This window comes from Engystomops pustulosus, unplaced genomic scaffold (genome assembly GCF_040894005.1).
Source record: "Engystomops pustulosus unplaced genomic scaffold, aEngPut4.maternal MAT_SCAFFOLD_169, whole genome shotgun sequence".
Lineage (NCBI taxonomy): Eukaryota > Metazoa > Chordata > Amphibia > Anura > Leptodactylidae > Engystomops > Engystomops pustulosus.
This window is the reverse complement of record NW_027285049.1, coordinates 60,814-79,374: the sequence shown is the minus strand read 5'-3', so window position 1 is coordinate 79,374 and position 18,561 is coordinate 60,814. Positions and strand designations below refer to the sequence as shown.

Sequence of the window (18,561 nt, the reverse complement as noted above, 5' to 3'; positions counted from 1 at the left end):
AACTTCTCTTCTATCCTGCTACACGGGGCATTTCTCTGTCCTGTCTGCCGCTCCCACTCACTTCTCTTCTATCCTGCTACACGGCGAATCTTCTCTGGACTGTCTGCCTTACAAACTTCTCTTCTATCCTTATACATAGGGCACTTCTCTATCCTGTCTGCAGCTATCACTCACTTCTCTTGTATCCTGCTACACGGGGACACTTCTCTGTACTGTCTGCAGATCCCACTCACTTCTCTTCTATCCTGCTACACGGAGACAATTCTCTGTACTGTCTGACCTACAAACTTCTCTTCTACCCTGCTACACGGGACACTTCTCTGTCCTGTCTGCAGCTCCCACTCACTTCTCTTCTATCCTGCTAGACAGGAACACTTCTCTGTCCTGTCTGCCGCTCCCACTCACTTCTCTTCTATCCTGCTACACGTCGAATCTTCTCTGGACTGTCTGCCTTACAAACTTCTCTTCTATCCTGATACATAGGGCACTTCTCTATCCTGTCTGCAGCTATCACTCACTTCTCTTGTATCCTGCTACACGGGGACACTTCTCTGTACTGTCTGCAGATCCCACTCACTTCTCTTCTATCCTGCTACACGGAGACAATTCTCTGTACTGTCTGACCTACAAACTTCTCTTCTACCCTGCTACACGGGACATTTCTCTGTCCTGTCTGCAGCTCCCACTCACTTCTCTTCTATCCTGCTAGACAGGAACACTTCTCTGTCCTGTCTGCAGCTCCCACTAACTTCTCTTCTACCCTGCTAACCGGGAGACTTCTCTGTCCTGTCTGCAGCTCCCACTCACTTGTCTTCTATCCTGCTACACGGCAGACTTCTCTGTCCTGTCTGCAGCTCCCACTCACTTCTCTTCTATCCTGCTACACCGGGACACTTCTCTATCCTGTCTGCATCTCCCACTCACTTGTATTCTATCCTTCTACACGGTGACACTTCTCCGTCCTGCCTACAGCTCACGCTCACTTCTCTTCTATCCTGCTACATGGGACACTTCTCTGACCTGTCTGCAGCTCCCACTCACTTCTCTTCTATTCTGCTACACGGGACACTTCTCCATCCTGTCTGCAGCTCCCACTCACTTCTCTTCTATCCTGCTACACAGGGACACTTCTCTGTCCTGTCTGAGGCTCCCACTCACTTCTCTTCTATCCTGCTACACGGCGACACTTCTCTGTACTGTCTGACCTACAAACTTCTCTTCTATCCTGCTACATGGGGTACTTCTCTGTCCTGTCTGCAGCTACCACTCACTTCTCTTCTATCCTGCTACACGGGGACACTTCTCTGTACTGTCTTCACATCCCACTCACTTCTCTTCTATCCTGCTACATGGAGAAAATTCTCTGTACAGTCTGCCCTACAAACTTCTCTTCTACCCTGCTGCACGGGAGACTTTTTTGCCCTGTCTGCAGCTCCCACTCACTTCTCTTCTATCATGCTACACGGGGACACTTCTCTGTCACGTCTGCAGCTCCCACTAACTTCTCTTCTACCCTGCAAACCGGGAGACTTCTCTGTCCTGTCTGCAGCTCCCACTCACTTCTCTTCTATCCTGCTACACGTGACACTTCTCTGTCCTGTCTGCAGCTCCCACTCACATGTCTTCTATCCTGCTACACGGCAGACTTCTCTGTCCTTTCTGCAGCTCCCACTCACTTCTCTTCTATCCTGCTACACCGGGACACTTCTCTATCCTGTCTGCATCTCTATCCTGCTACACAGGGACACTTCTCCGTCCTGCCTGCAGCACACACTCACATCTCATCTATCCTGCTACATGGGACACTTCTCTGTCCTGTCTGCAGCTCCCACTCACTTCTTTTTTATCCTGCTACACGGGACACTTCTCTGTTCTGTCTGCAGCTCCCACTCACTTCTCTTCTATCCTGCTACACGGGACACTTCTCTGTCCTGTCTGCAGTTCCCACTCATGTCTCTTCTATTCTGCTACACGGGACACTTCTCTGTCCTGTATGCAGCTCCCACCCACTTCTCTTCTATCCTGCTACATTGGACAAATCTCTGTCCTGTCTGCAGCTCCCACTTACTTCTCATTTGTCCTGCTACACGAAACACTTCTCTGTCCTGTCTGCAGCTCCCACTCACTTTCCTTCTATCCTGCTACACGAGGGACACTTCTCTTTTCTGTCTGCAGCTCCCACAAACTCCTCTTATATCCTGCACCACGGGGACACTTCTCTGTCCTGTCTGCAGCTCCCACTCACTTCTCTTCTACCCTGATACACGAGGGACACTTATCTGTCCTGCCTGCAGCTCCCACATACTCCTCTTCTATCCTGCACCCTGGGGACACTTCTCTGCCCTGTCTGCAGTTCCCACTCACTTCTCTTCTATTCTGCTACACGGTGGACACTTCTCTGTCCTGTCTGCAGGTCCCACTCACTTCTCTTCTATTCTGCTACACCGTGGACACTTCTCTGTCCTGTCTGCAGCTACCACTCACTTCTCTTCTATTCTGCTACAATGGACGCCTCTCTGTCCTTTCTGCAGCTCCTACTTACTTCTATCCTGCTACACGGGACACTTCTCTGTCCTGTCTGCAGCTCCCACTCACTTCTCTTCTATCCTGCTACACACAGACTTCTCTGTCCTGTCTGCAGCTCCCACTCACTTCTCTTCTATCCTGCTACACGGAGACAATTCTCTGTACTGTCTGCCCTACAAACTTCTCTTCTATCCTGCTACACGGGAGACTTTTCTGTCCTGCCTGCAGCTTCCACTCACTTCTCTTCTATCCTGCTACACGGGGACACTTCTCTGTCCTGTCTGCAGCTCCCACTCACTTCTATTCTATCCTGCTAACTGGGAGACTTCTCTGTCCTGTCTGCAGCTCCCGCTCACTTCTCTTCTATCCTGCTACACGTGACACTTCTCTGTCCTGTCTGCAGCTCTCACTCACCTCTCTTCTATCCTGCTACACCAGGACACTTCTCTATTCTGTCTGCATCTCTCACTCACTTCTATTCTATCCTTATACACGGGGACACTTCTCCATCCTGCCTGCAACTCCCACTCACTTCTCTTCTATCCTGCTACATAGGACACTTCTCTATCCTGTCTGCAGCTCCTACTCCCTTTTCTTCTATCCTGCTACATGGGACACTTCTCCGTCCTGTCTGCCCTACAAACTTCTCTTCTATCCTGCTACACGGGGCACTTCTCTGTCCTGTCTGCCGCTCCCACTCACTTCTCTTCTATCCTGCTACACGGCAAATCTTCTCTGGACTGTCTGCCTTACAAACTTCTCTTCTATCCTGATACATAGGGCACTTCTCTATCCTGTCTACAGTTATCACTCACTTCTCTTGTATCCTGCTACACGGGGACACTTCTCTGTACTGTCTGCAGATCCCACTCACTTCTCTTCTATCCTGCTACACGGAGACAATTCTCTGTACTGTCTGCCCTACAAACTTCTCTTCTACCCTGCTACACGGGAGACTTTTCTGTCCTGTCTGCAGCTCCCACTCACTTCTCTTCTATCCTGCTAGACAGGAACACTTCTCTGTCCTGTCTGCAGCTCCCACTAACTTCTCTTCTACCCTGCTAACCGGGAGACTTCTCTGTCCTGTCTGCAGCTCCCACTCACTTGTCTTCTATCCTGCTACACGGCAGACTTCTCTGTCCTGTCTGCAGCTCCCACTCACTTCTCTTCTATCCTGCTACACCGGGACACTTCTCTATTGTGTCTGCATCTCCCACTCACTTGTATTCTCTCCTTCTACACGGTGACACTTCTCCGTCCTGCCTACAGCTCACGCTCACTTCTCTTCTATCCTGCTACATGGGACACTTCTCTGACCTGTCTGCAGCTCCCACTCACTTCTCTTCTATTCTGCTACACGGGACACTTCTCCATCCTGTCTGCAGCTCCCACTCACTTCTCTTCTATCCTGCTACACAGGGACACTTCTCTGTCCTGTCTGAGGCTCCCACTCACTTCTCTTCTATCCTGCTACACGGCGACACTTCTCTGTACTGTCTGACCTACAAACTTCTCTTCTATCCTGCTACATGGGGCACTTCTCTGTCCTGTCTGCAGCTACCACTCACTTCTCTTCTATCCTGCTACACGGGGACACTTCTCTGTACTGTCTTCACATCCCACTCACTTCTCTTCTATCCTGCTACATGGAGAAAATTCTCTGTACTGTCTGCCCTACAAACTTCTCTTCTACCCTGCTACACGGGAGACTTTTCTGCCCTGTCTGCAGCTCCCACTCACTTCTCTTCTATCATGCTACACGGGGACACTTCTCTGTCACGTCTGCAGCTCCCACTAACTTCTTTTCTACCCTGCAAACCGGGAGACTTCTCTGTCCTGTCTGCAGCTCCCACTCACTTCTCTTCTATCCTTCTACATCGGGACACTTCTCTATCCTGTCTGCATCTCCCACTCACTTGTATTCTATCCTTCTACACGGTGACACTTCTCCGTCCTGCCTACAGCTCACGCTCACTTCTCTTCTATCCTGCTACATGGGACACTTCTCTGACCTGTCTGCAGCTCCCACTCACTTCTCTTCTATTCTGCTACACGGGACACTTCTCCATCCTGTCTGCAGCTCCCACTCACTTCTCTTCTATCCTGCTACACAGGGACACTTCTCTGTCCTTTCTGAGGCTCCCACTCACTTCTCTTCTATCCTGCTACACGGCGACACTTCTCTGTACTGTCTGACCTACAAACTTCTCTTCTATCCTGCTACATGGGGCACTTCTCTGTCCTGTCTGCAGCTACCACTCACTTCTCTTCTATCCTGCTACACGGGGACACTTCTCTGTACTGTCTTCACATCCCACTCACTTCTCTTCTATCCTGCTACATGGAGAAAATTCTCTGTACTGTCTGCCCTACAAACTTCTCTTCTACCCTGCTACACGGGAGACTTTTCTGCCCTGTCTGCAGCTCCCACTCACTTCTCTTCTATCATGCTACACGGGGACACTTCTCTGTCACGTCTGCAGCTCCCACTAACTTCTCTTCTACCCTGCAAACCGGGAGACTTCTCTGTCCTGTCTGCAGCTCCCACTCACTTCTCTTCTATCCTGCTACACGTGACACTTCTCTGTCCTGTCTGCAGCTCCCACTCACATGTCTTCTATCCTGCTACACGGCAGACTTCTCTGTCCTTTCTGCAGCTCCCACTCACTTCTCTTCTATCCTGCTATACCGGGACACTTCTCTATCCTGTCTGCATCTCCCACTGACTTCTATTCTATCCTGCTACACAGGGACACTTCTCCGTCCTGCCTGCAGCACACACTCACATCTCATCTATCCTGCTACATGGGACACTTCTCTGTCCTGTCTGCAGCTCCCACTCACTTCTTTTTTATCCTGCTACACGGAACACTTCTCTGTCCTGTCTGCAGCTCCCACTCACTTCTCTTCTATCCTGCTACACGGGACACTTCTCTGTCCTGTCTGCAGTTCCCACTCACATCTCTTCTATTCTGCTACACGGGACACTTCTCTGTCCTGTATGCAGCTCCCACCCACTTCTCTTTTATCCTGCTAAATTGGACACATCTCTGTCCTGTCTGCAGCTCCCACTTACTTCTCATTTGTCCTGCTACACGAAACACTTCTCTGTCCTGTCTGCAGCTCCCACTCACTTTCCTTCTATCCTGCTACATGAGGGACACTTCTCTGTTCTGTCTGCAGCTCCCACAAACTCCTCTTATATCCTGCACCACGGGGACACTTCTCTGTCCTGTCTGCAGCTCCCACTCACTTCTCTTCTATCCTGCTAAACAGGGCACTTCTCTGTCCTGTCTGCAGCTCCCACTCACTTCTCTTCTACCCTGCTACACGAGGGACACTTATCTGTCCTGTCTGCAGCTCCCACTTACTTCTCTTCTATTCTGCTACACCGTGGACACTTCTCTGTCCTGTCTGCAGCTACCACTCACTTCTCTTCTATTCTGCTACACTGGACGCCTCTCTGTCCTTTCTGCAGCTCCTACTTACTTCTATCCTGCTACACGGGACACTTCTCTGTCCTGTCTGCAGCTCCCACTCACTTCTCTTTTATCCTACTACATGGGGCATTTCTCTGTCCTGTCTGCAGCTACCACTCACTTCTCTTCTATTCTGCTACACTGGATGGTTCTATGTCCTGTCTGCAGATCCTACTCACTTCTCTTCTATCCTACTACATGGGATATTTCTCTGTCCTGTCTGCAGCTCCCACACATGTCTCCTCCACCCTGCTACAAGGGGCATTTCTCTGTCCTGTCTGCAGCTCCCACTCACTTCTCTTCTATCCTGCTACACAGGAACACTTCTCTGTACTGTTTGCAGCTCCCCCTCACTTCTCTTCTATTTTTCCACACGGGACACTTCTCTGTCCTGTCTGCAGCTCCCACTCACTTCTCTTCTATTCTGCTAAACAGGGCACTTCTCTGTCCTGTTTGCAGCTCCCACTCACTTCTCTTCTATCCTGCTACACGAGGGACACTTCTCTGTCCTGTCTGCAGCTCCCACGTACTCCTCTTCTATCCTGCACCCTGGGGACACTTCTCTGTCCTGTCTGCAGCTCCCACTCACTTCTCTTCTATTCTGCTACACGGTGGACACTTCTCTGTCCTGTCTGCAGCTACCACTCACTTCTCTTCTATTCTGCTACACTGGACGCCTCTCTGTCCTTTTTGCAGCTCCTACTTACTTCTATCCTGCTACACGGGACACTTCTCTGTCCTGTGTGCAGCTCCCACTCACTTCTCTTTTATCCCACTACATAGGGCACTTCTCTGTCCTGTCTGCAGCTACCACTCACTTCTCTTCTATTCTGCTACACTGGATGGTTCTATGTCCTGTCTGCAGATCCTACTCACTTCTCTTCTATCCTACTACATGGGATATTTCTCTGTCCTGTCTGCAGCTCCCACACACGTCTCTTCCATCCTGCTACAAGGGGCATTTCTCTGTCCTGTCTGCAGCTCCCACTCACTTCTCTTGTATTCTGCTACACGGGACACTTCTCTGTCCTGTCTGCAGCTCCCACTCGCTTCTCTTCTATCCTGCTACACGGGACATTTTCTGTCCTGTCTGCAGCTCACACTCACTTCTCTTCTATCCTACTACATGGGACATTTCTCTGTCCTGTCTGCAGCTCCCACTCACTTCTCTTCTATTCTGCTAAACAGGGCACTTCTCTGTCCTGTTTGCAGCTCCCACTCACTTCTCTTCTATCCTGCTACACGAGGGACACTTCTCTGTCCTGTCTGCAGCTCCCACGTACTCCTCTTCTATCCTGCACCCTGGGGACACTTCTCTGTCCTGTCTGCAGCTACCACTCACTTCTCTTCTATTCTGCTACACTGGACGCCTCTCTGTCCTTTTTGCAGCTCCTACTTACTTCTATCCTGCTACACGGGACACTTCTCTGTCCTGTGTGCAGCTCCCACTCACTTCTCTTTTATCCCACTACATGGGGCACTTCTCTGTCCTGTCTGCAGCTACCACTCACTTCTCTTCTATTCTGCTACACTGGATGGTTCTATGTCCTGTCTGCAGATCCTACTCACTTCTCTTCTATCCTACTACATGGGATATTTCTCTGTCCTGTCTGCAGCTCCCACACACGTCTCTTCCATCCTGCTACAAGGGGCATTTCTCTGTCCTGTCTGCAGCTCCCACTCACTTCTCTTCTATTCTGCTACACGGGACACTTCTCTGTCCTGTCTGCAGCTCCCACTAACTTCTCTTCTATCCTGCTACACGGGACATTTTCTGTCCTGTCTGCAGCTCACACTCACTTCTCTTCTATCCTACTACATGGGACACTTCTCTGTCCTGTCTGCAGCTCCCACTCTCTTCTCTTCTCTTCTGCTACATGGGGAGAATTCTCTGTCCTTTCTGTAGCTCTCACTCAGTTCTCTTCCATCCTGCTACATGAGGGACACTTTTCTGTCCTGTCTGCAGCTACCACAAACTCCTCTTCTATCCTGCACCACAGGGACACTTCTCTGTCTTGTCTGCAGCTCCCACACACGTCTCTTCCATCCTGCTACAAGGGGCATTTCTCTGTCCTGTCTGCAGCTCCCACTCACTTCTATTCTATCCTGCTACACGGGGACACTTCTCTGTACTGTCTGCAGCTCCCCCTCACTTCTCTTCTATTCTTCCACATGGGACACTTCTCTGTCCTGTCTGCAGCTCCCAGTCACTTCTCTTCTATTCTGCTACACAGGACACTTCTCTGTCCTGTCTGCAGCTCCCACTCACTTCTCTCCTATTCTGATACATGGGACACTTCTCTGTCCTGTCTGCAGCTCCCACTCACTTCTCTTCTATCCTGCTACACGGGACATTTCTCTGTCCTGTCTGCAGCTCCCACTCACTTCTCTTCTATCCTACTACATGGGACACTTCTCTGTCCTGTCTGCAGCTCCCACTCACTTCTCTTCTCTTCTGCTACACGGGGGAGAATTCTCTGTCCTTTCTGTAGCTCTCACTCACTTTTCTTCTATCCTGCTACATGAAGGACACTTTTCTGTCCTGTCTGCAGCTACCACAAACTCCTCTTCTATCCTGCACCACGGGGACACTTCTCTGTCCTGTCTGCAGCTCCCCCTCACTTCTCTTCTATTCTTCCACACGGGACACTTCTCTGTCCTGTCTGCAGCTCCCACTCACTTCTCTTCTATTCTGCTACACTGGACGCTTATTTGTCCTCTCTGCAGCTCCCACTCACTTCTCTTCTATTCTGCTACACGGGACACTTCTTTGTCCGGTCTGCAGCTCCAACTCACTTCTATTCTGCTACACGGGACACTTCTCTGTCCTGTCTGCAGCTCTCACTCACCTCTCTTCTCTTCTGCTACACCGGGACACTTCTCTGTCCTGTCTGCAGCTTCCACTCACTTCTCTTCTATCCTACTACATTGGACAATTCTCTGTCCTGTCTGCAGCTTCCACATACTTCTCTTCTGCTACACGGGGGACACTTCTCTGTCTTGTCTGCAGCACTCACTCACTTCTCTTCTATCTGCTACACGAGGGACACTTCTCTGTCCTGTCTGCAGCTCCCACACATTCCTCTTCTATCCTGCTACACGGGGACACTTCTCTGTCATGTCTGCAGCTCCCACTCATTTCTCTTCTACTCTGCTACATGGGGCACTTCTCTGTCCTGTCTGCAGCTCCCAGTCACTTCTCTTCTATTCTGCTAAACGGGGCACTTCTCTGTCCTGTCTGCAGCTCCCACTCACTTCTCTTCTATCCTACTACATTGGACAATTCTCTGTCCTGTCTGCAGCTTCCACATACTTCTCTTCTGCTACACGGGGGACACTTCTCTGTCTTGTCTGCAGCACTCACTCACTTCTCTTCTATCTGCTACACGAGGGACACTTCTCTGTCCTGTCTGCAGCTCCCACACATTCCTCTTCTATCCTGCTACACGGGGACACTTCTCTGTCATGTCTGCAGCTCCCACTCATTTCTCTTCTACTCTGCTACATGGGGCACTTCTCTGTCCTGTCTGCAGCTCCCAGTCACTTCTCTTCTATTCTGCTAAACGGGGCACTTCTCTGTCCTGTCTGCAGCTCCCACTCACTTCTCTTCTATCCTTCTACACGGGACACTTCTCTGTCCTGTCTGCAGCTTTCACTCACTTCTCTTCTAGCCTGCTACTCGGGGCACTTCTCTGTCCTGTCTGCAGCTCCAACTCACTTCTCTTCTATCCTGCTACACGGGGCACTTCTCTGTCCTGTCTGCAGCTCCCACATACTTCTCTTCTATTCTGCTACATGAGACACTTCTCTGTCCTTTCTGCAGCTCCCACTCACTTCTCTTCTATCCTACTACATTGGACAATTCTCTGTCCTGTCTGCAGCTTCCACATACTTCTCTTCTGCTACACGGGGGACACTTCTCTGTCCTGTCTGCAGCACTCACTTTCCTTCTATCTGCTACACGAGGGACACTTCTCTGTCCTGCTTGCAGCTCCCACACACTCCTCTTCTATCCTGCACCACGGGGACACTTCTCTGTCCTGTCTGCAGCTCCCACTCACTTCTCTTCTACTCTGCTACATGGGACACTTCTCTGTCCTGTCTGCAGCTCCCACTCACTTCTCTTCTATTCTGCTAAACGGGGAACTTCTCTGTCCTGTCTGCAGCTCCCACATACTTCTCTTCTATTCTGCTAAATGAGACACTTCTCTGTCCTGTCTGCAGCTCCCACTCACTTCTCTTCTATCCTTCTACACGGGACTCTTCTCTGTCCTGTCTGCAGCTTTCACTCACTTCTCTTCTAGCCTGCTACTCGGGGCACTTCTCTGTCCTGTCTGCAGCTCCAACTCACTTCTCTTCTATCCTGCTACACGGGGCACTTCTCTGTCCTGTCTGCAGCTCCCACGTACTCCTCTTCTATCCTGCACCCTGGGGACACTTCTCTGTCCTGTCTGCAGCTACCACTCACTTCTCTTCTATTCTGCTACACTGGACGCCTCTCTGTCCTTTTTGCAGCTCCTACTTACTTCTATCCTGCTACACGGGACACTTCTCTGTCCTGTGTGCAGCTCCCACTCACTTCTCTTTTATCCCACTACATGGGGCACTTCTCTGTCCTGTCTGCAGCTACCACTCACTTCTCTTCTATTCTGCTACACTGGATGGTTCTATGTCCTGTCTGCAGATCCTACTCACTTCTCTTCTATCCTACTACATGGGATATTTCTCTGTCCTGTCTGCAGCTCCCACACACGTCTCTTCCATCCTGCTACAAGGGGCATTTCTCTGTCCTGTCTGCAGCTCCCACTCACTTCTCTTCTATTCTGCTACACGGGACACTTCTCTGTCCTGTCTGCAGCTCCCACTAACTTCTCTTCTATCCTGCTACACGGGACATTTTCTGTCCTGTCTGCAGCTCACACTCACTTCTCTTCTATCCTACTACATGGGACACTTCTCTGTCCTGTCTGCAGCTCCCACTCTCTTCTCTTCTCTTCTGCTACATGGGGAGAATTCTCTGTCCTTTCTGTAGCTCTCACTCAGTTCTCTTCCATCCTGCTACATGAGGGACACTTTTCTGTCCTGTCTGCAGCTACCACAAACTCCTCTTCTATCCTGCACCACAGGGACACTTCTCTGTCTTGTCTGCAGCTCCCACACACGTCTCTTCCATCCTGCTACAAGGGGCATTTCTCTGTCCTGTCTGCAGCTCCCACTCACTTCTATTCTATCCTGCTACACGGGGACACTTCTCTGTACTGTCTGCAGCTCCCCCTCACTTCTCTTCTATTCTTCCACATGGGACACTTCTCTGTCCTGTCTGCAGCTCCCACTCACTTCTCTTCTATTCTGCTACACGGGACACTTCTCTGTCCTGTCTGCAGCTCCCACTCACTTCTCTTCTATTCTGCTACACAGGACATTTCTCTGTCCTGTCTGCAGCTCCCACTCACTTCTCTCCTATTCTGATACATGGGACACTTCTCTGTCCTGTCTGTAGCTCTCACTCACTTCTCTTCTATCCTGCTACATGAGGGACACTTTTCTGTCCTGTCTGCAGCTACCACAAACTCCTCTTCTATCCTGCACCACGGGGACACTTCTCTGTCCTGTCTGCAGCTCCCACACACGTCTCTTCCATCCTGCTACAAGGGGCATTTCTCTGTCCTGTCTGCAGCTCCCACTCACTTCTCTTCTATCCTTCTACACGGGGACACTTCTCTGTACTGTCTGCAGCTCCCACTCACTTCTCTTCTATTCTTCCACATGGGACACTTCTCTGTCCTGTCTGCAGCTCCCAGTCACTTCTCTTCTATTCTGCTACACAGGACACTTCTCTGTCCTGTCTGCAGCTCCCACTCACTTCTCTCCTATTCTGATACATGGGACACTTCTCTGTCCTGTCTGCAGCTCCCATTCACTTCTCTTCTATCCTGCTACACGGGACATTTCTCTGTCCTGTCTGCAGCTCCCACTCACTTCTCTTCTATCCTACTACATGGGACACTTCTCTGTCCTGTCTGCAGCTCCCACTCACTTCTCTTCTCTTCTGCTACACGGGGGAGAATTCTCTGTCCTTTCTGTAGCTCTCACTCACTTTTCTTCTATCCTGCTACATGAAGGACACTTTTCTGTCCTGTCTGCAGCTACCACAAACTCCTCTTCTATCCTGCACCACGGGGACACTTCTCTGTCCTGTCTGCAGCTCCCCCTCACTTCTCTTCTATTCTTCCACACGGGACACTTCTCTGTCCTGTCTGCAGCTCCCACTCACTTCTCTTCTATTCTGCTACACTGGACGCTTATTTGTCCTCTCTGCAGCTCCCACTCACTTCTCTTCTATTCTGCTACACGGGACACTTCTTTGTCCGGTCTGCAGCTCCAACTCACTTCTATTCTGCTACACGGGACACTTCTCTGTCCTGTCTGCAGCTCTCACTCACCTCTCTTCTCTTCTGCTACACCGGGACACTTCTCTGTCCTGTCTGCAGCTTCCACTCACTTCTCTTCTATCCTACTACATTGGACAATTCTCTGTCCTGTCTGCAGCTTCCACATACTTCTCTTCTGCTACACGGGGGACACTTCTCTGTCCTGTCTGCAGCACTCACTCACTTCTCTTCTATCTGCTACACGAGGGACACTTCTCTGTCCTGTCTGCAGCTCCCACACATTCCTCTTCTATCCTGCTACACGGGGACACTTCTCTGTCATGTCTGCAGCTCCCACTCATTTCTCTTCTACTCTGCTACATGGGGCACTTCTCTGTCCTGTCTGCAGCTCCCAGTCACTTCTCTTCTATTCTGCTAAACGGGGCACTTCTCTGTCCTGTCTGCAGCTCCCACTCACTTCTCTTCTATCCTTCTACACGGGACACTTCTCTGTCCTGTCTGCAGCTTTCACTCACTTCTCTTCTAGCCTGCTACTCGGGGCACTTCTCTGTCCTGTCTGCAGCTCCAACTCACTTCTCTTCTATCCTGCTACACGGGGCACTTCTCTGTCCTGTCTGCAGCTCCCACATACTTCTCTTCTATTCTGCTACATGAGACACTTCTCTGTCCTTTCTGCAGCTCCCACTCACTTCTCTTCTATCCTACTACATTGGACAATTCTCTGTCCTGTCTGCAGCTTCCACATACTTCTCTTCTGCTACACGGGGGACACTTCTCTGTCCTGTCTGCAGCACTCACTTTCCTTCTATCTGCTACACGAGGGACACTTCTCTGTCCTGCTTGCAGCTCCCACACACTCCTCTTCTATCCTGCACCACGGGGACACTTCTCTGTCCTGTCTGCAGCTCCCACTCACTTCTCTTCTACTCTGCTACATGGGACACTTCTCTGTCCTGTCTGCAGCTCCCACTCACTTCTCTTCTATTCTGCTAAACGGGGAACTTCTCTGTCCTGTCTGCAGCTCCCACATACTTCTCTTCTATTCTGCTAAATGAGACACTTCTCTGTCCTGTCTGCAGCTCCCACTCACTTCTCTTCTATTCTGCTACACTGGACGCTTATTTGTCCTCTCTGCAGCTCCCACTCACTTCTCTTCTATTCTGCTACACGGGACACTTCTTTGTCCGGTCTGCAGCTCCAACTCACTTCTATTCTGCTACACGGGACACTTCTCTGTCCTGTCTGCAGCTCTCACTCACCTCTCTTCTCTTCTGCTACACCGGGACACTTCTCTGTCCTGTCTGCAGCTTCCACTCACTTCTCTTCTATCCTACTACATTGGACAATTCTCTGTCCTGTCTGCAGCTTCCACATACTTCTCTTCTGCTACACGGGGGACACTTCTCTGTCCTGTCTGCAGCACTCACTCACTTCTCTTCTATCTGCTACACGAGGGACACTTCTCTGTCCTGTCTGCAGCTCCCACACATTCCTCTTCTATCCTGCTACACGGGGACACTTCTCTGTCATGTCTGCAGCTCCCACTCATTTCTCTTCTACTCTGCTACATGGGGCACTTCTCTGTCCTGTCTGCAGCTCCCAGTCACTTCTCTTCTATTCTGCTAAACGGGGCACTTCTCTGTCCTGTCTGCAGCTCCCACTCACTTCTCTTCTATCCTTCTACACGGGACACTTCTCTGTCCTGTCTGCAGCTTTCACTCACTTCTCTTCTAGCCTGCTACTCGGGGCACTTCTCTGTCCTGTCTGCAGCTCCAACTCACTTCTCTTCTATCCTGCTACACGGGGCACTTCTCTGTCCTGTCTGCAGCTCCCACATACTTCTCTTCTATTCTGCTACATGAGACACTTCTCTGTCCTTTCTGCAGCTCCCACTCACTTCTCTTCTATCCTACTACATTGGACAATTCTCTGTCCTGTCTGCAGCTTCCACATACTTCTCTTCTGCTACACGGGGGACACTTCTCTGTCCTGTCTGCAGCACTCACTTTCCTTCTATCTGCTACACGAGGGACACTTCTCTGTCCTGCTTGCAGCTCCCACACACTCCTCTTCTATCCTGCACCACGGGGACACTTCTCTGTCCTGTCTGCAGCTCCCACTCACTTCTCTTCTACTCTGCTACATGGGACACTTCTCTGTCCTGTCTGCAGCTCCCACTCACTTCTCTTCTATTCTGCTAAACGGGGAACTTCTCTGTCCTGTCTGCAGCTCCCACATACTTCTCTTCTATTCTGCTAAATGAGACACTTCTCTGTCCTGTCTGCAGCTCCCACTCACTTCTCTTCTATCCTTCTACACGGGACTCTTCTCTGTCCTGTCTGCAGCTTTCACTCACTTCTCTTCTAGCCTGCTACTCGGGGCACTTCTCTGTCCTGTCTGCAGCTCCAACTCACTTCTCTTCTATCCTGCTACACGGGGCACTTCTCTGTCCTGTCTGCAGCTCCCACATACTTCTCTTCTATTCTGCTACATGAGACACTTCTCTGTCCTGTCTGCAGCTCCCACTCACTTCTTTTCTATCCTGCTACACGGGGCACTTCTCTGTCCTGTCTGCAGCTCCCACTCACTTCTCTTCTATTCTGCTACACGGGGACACTTCTCTGTCCTGTCTGCAGCTCCCACTCACTTCTCTTCTATCCTGCTACACTGGAGACTTCTCTGTCGTGTCTGCAGCTCCCACTCACTTCTCTTCTATCCTGCTACACGGGACACTTCTCTGTCCTGTCTGCAGCTCCCACTGACTTCTCTTCTATCCTTCTACACGGGACACTTCTCTGTCCTTTCTGCAGCTCCCACCCACTTCTCTTCTATTCTGCTACACAGGGCACTTCTCTGTCCTGTCTGCAGCTCCCACTCACTTCTCTTCTATCCTGCTACACTGGAGACTTCTCTGTCGTGTCTGCAGCTCTCACTCACTTCTCTTCTATCCTGCTACAAGGAGACAATTCTCTGTACTATCTGCCCTACAAAATTCTCTTCTATCCTGTAGCTCTCACTCATTTTTCACAGTCCTGGTGCTACAATATAAAGATGAGGCAGATCAGCCCCAAAACTATCACTTACTCCCAAAACTCGGTGACGGCGCTGGTGAGGTTGGTGGTGTCGTTCAGGGAGTAGTTGGAGAAGCAACGCTCCGTGTTCCAGCTGTTGTCGCAGCTTTGCCATGGAAGAGTCTTCCCGGTAGAAGAAGGAAAGATGAGGAAAATACGGATTAAATGTTATCCATTGACCATGTGACCTCCATGACACTGCTGGGACCCTTTACACGCTGCTGCCGGGCGCTGTGCACTCAGCAATGGCAGGATTATAAATCAATCCTGGACCCATGGATCATCCATAGTGAATATAAAGGATCAAAGCACCCCCCCCCCCCCCCCACCTACTGAGGACATGCACCCCCGGCCAATAATCGGGTACCACATATCCGACCCCTCAGCGATAGGAACCCGCCCACATATACAGGTGTAGACCCGAAATAACTTATAGTGGAGAACTCACCGAGGAGAAGGAGTTGAAGAGATAATAAAGGGCCCAAGCGATGATAACGATGTAATATACATTCAGCCAGAAGGAGAGGACCACAGCCGCCATCCCCACACCTGCACAGAGGGAACCTGTCATCAGCTCATCCATATATTATATATCACATATCTATCTATCTCCTATTTATCTATCTATCAATCAATCTATCTCCTATCTATCTATCTATCTATCTATCTCCTATCTATCTATCTATCTCCTATCTATCTATCTATCTATCTATCTCCTATCTATCTATCTATCTATCTATCTATCTATCTATCTCCTATCTATCTATCTATCTATCTATCTATCTATCTATCTCCTATCTATCTATCTCCTATCTATCTATCTATCTATCTCCTATCTATCTATCTATCTATCTATCTATCTATCTATCTATCTATCTATCTCCTATCTATCGCCAGTAGTAGAGGCACAGGGGCACATGCTATAACATACACCTCTATGCGGAGGGGAGGGGGAGCTGCATAGGGGGGACACAGGAACATGCCGCAGCAGATATCAGTAAGTGTTAGCAGATCTGTAGAATAAGAATGAGAATAATATTCCAGCAGTAATAGATGCTGGGGAGACAGATATGTTACTGTTCTCTCTTCCAGGAGATCTGAATCTGTATCCTCAGACCTGAGCAGTGACCTGTGACCTGTGACCCTAGGAGACCTGTGCAGTGCAGGTCCACTGGTGTTATCTATCTATCCATCTATCTCATATCTCTCCATAAAAACTAGAGAAACTTTTTGTTACACGTTGATAACACGTAACATACAATCCGGGTCTCCCTTATACATCTGGTTCTGGTCTATTGTTTGTACCTTTAAACATGGGGGCGAGCTTCCAGACCCCCAGACCCCCGATAGACGTGAACTGTCCCAGCGCCGTCTCCAGGAAGAAGAGCGGGATCCCAGCAAAGACCAAGGTCAGGAAGTATGGGATGAGGAAGGCGCCTGGCGGAGGAGCGGGATGTCAGACATCACCCAGCTTTCCCAGGCTCAGATACAATGACCCCCCCCCCCCCCACCCCCCGCGACCTCTTACCTCCCCCGTTCTTCCCGCACAGATATGGGAAGCGCCAGACGTTCCCCAGCCCGATGGCGTAGCCCACGCACGACAGCAAGAAGTCAAACTTGCCCTTCCATGTGCCCCGGTCCTCGGAGCTGGACTTCTTCTTCTGACTGTCCACAGCTGAGGTGTTCGTGTCAATGGGCGCCGCCTGGCGGGACTCACACGGGGAGTTCAGCTCCACAGAGTTGGCGTCTATCTTCCCCATTCTGGACCAAAACACCGGACCCCCGGACTGAGGGGATGGAGGGCTGTAGAGGTGGGTAGCACTTACCTCCTGGGTCCTCCTGTATGAGTAGTGCTGCCTCCCCGGACCCACAAGTCACACTGAGCTGCAGTAGCCCCCCCCCCCCCCCTTTAGTAGCCGCAGACCCTCCCCAATCATCATTAGCCTCATATTGATCGGCTGCTAATGAGGATGTCGCATATCATCAGCCATCAATGAGGAGCCGCTCTAGTGGACAGAGATATAGGGGGGCTCCGGACATCACCCCCATGTCAGCCACCCCCAACCTCACCTACCTCTCTATGTCTGTAGGTTGTCTTTAAGGGATTTTTAATGGAGGACAAGTGAATATGTAAAACTAACTGCTTATCTGACAGTATTTAGCCTGGGGGAACATGACAACTACTCAGGTCACGATACAAGTGCTCTGGGTCTGATCTATAGTCACTCATTGTACCCAATCAGACATGAAATTTTCATCTCCAGGAGGGGGGGGGGCATGTTCTGCCATGTCTCCTGCCATGTTCCCTTTACATGAATGGGAGAGGTGAGTAGGGGGTGTTGTCACGCTGAGGTTGGGACATTTGTGAGGACCATCATTTTCACACTGAAATGTCTACATAGATTATTGTCTCTGCTAGTGTCCTGGATAAGCAGGGGCGGTTCTCTGCTACAGAGAAGATAAGCAGGGGCGATTCTCTGCTACAAAGGAGATAAGCAGGGGCGGTTCTCTGCTACTGAGAAGATAAGCAGGGGCGATTCTTTTCTACTGAGCAGGGGCAGTTCTCAAGTATTGAGTGAATGAGCAGGGGCAGTTCTCTAGTATTGAGTGGATGAGCAGGGGCGGTTCTCTGGTATTGAGTGGATGAGCAGGGGCAGTTCTTTAGTATTGAGTGGATGAGCAGGGGCGGTTCTCTGGTATTGAGTGGATGAGCAGGGGCGGTTCTCTGGTATTGAGTGGATGAGCAGGGGCGGTTCTCTAGTACTGAGTGGATGAGCAGGGGCGGATCTCTAGTATTTAGTGGATGATCAGGGGCGGTTCTCTAGTATTGAGTGGATGAGCAGGGGCGGTTCTCTGGTATTGAGTGGATGAGCAGGGGCAGTTCTCAAGTATTGAGTGGATGAGCAGGGGCAGTTCTCTAGTATTGAGTGGATGATCAGGGGCGGTTCTCTGGTATTGAGTGGATGAGCAGGGGCAGTTCTCTAGTATTGAGTGGATGAGCAGGGGCAGTTCTTAAGTATTGAGTGGATGAGCAGAGGCAGTTCTCTGGTATTGAGTAGATGAGCAGGGGCGGTTCTCTAGTATTGAGTGGAT

The 18,561-nt window shown here is 50.4% G+C and overlaps 1 protein-coding gene across 1 annotated transcript in view; it reads right to left on the bottom strand.

Moving 5' to 3' along the window:
• LOC140108670 (sodium- and chloride-dependent GABA transporter 1-like) overlaps positions 1-17,326 on the bottom strand; it is a 50,492-nt gene extending 33,166 nt beyond the window's left edge. Inside the window, exons 1-4 of the mRNA XM_072131892.1 lie at positions 16,997-17,326; positions 16,774-16,905; positions 15,917-16,017; positions 15,482-15,591 (exon numbers count right to left, since the gene is read on the bottom strand). Of these exons, the coding sequence (XP_071987993.1) occupies positions 15,482-15,591; positions 15,917-16,017; positions 16,774-16,905; positions 16,997-17,228 (575 nt within the window). The 5' untranslated portion in view covers positions 17,229-17,326. The remainder of the gene's footprint in view (positions 1-15,481; positions 15,592-15,916; positions 16,018-16,773; positions 16,906-16,996) is intronic.
• Positions 17,327-18,561: the final 1,235 nt, after the last annotated feature.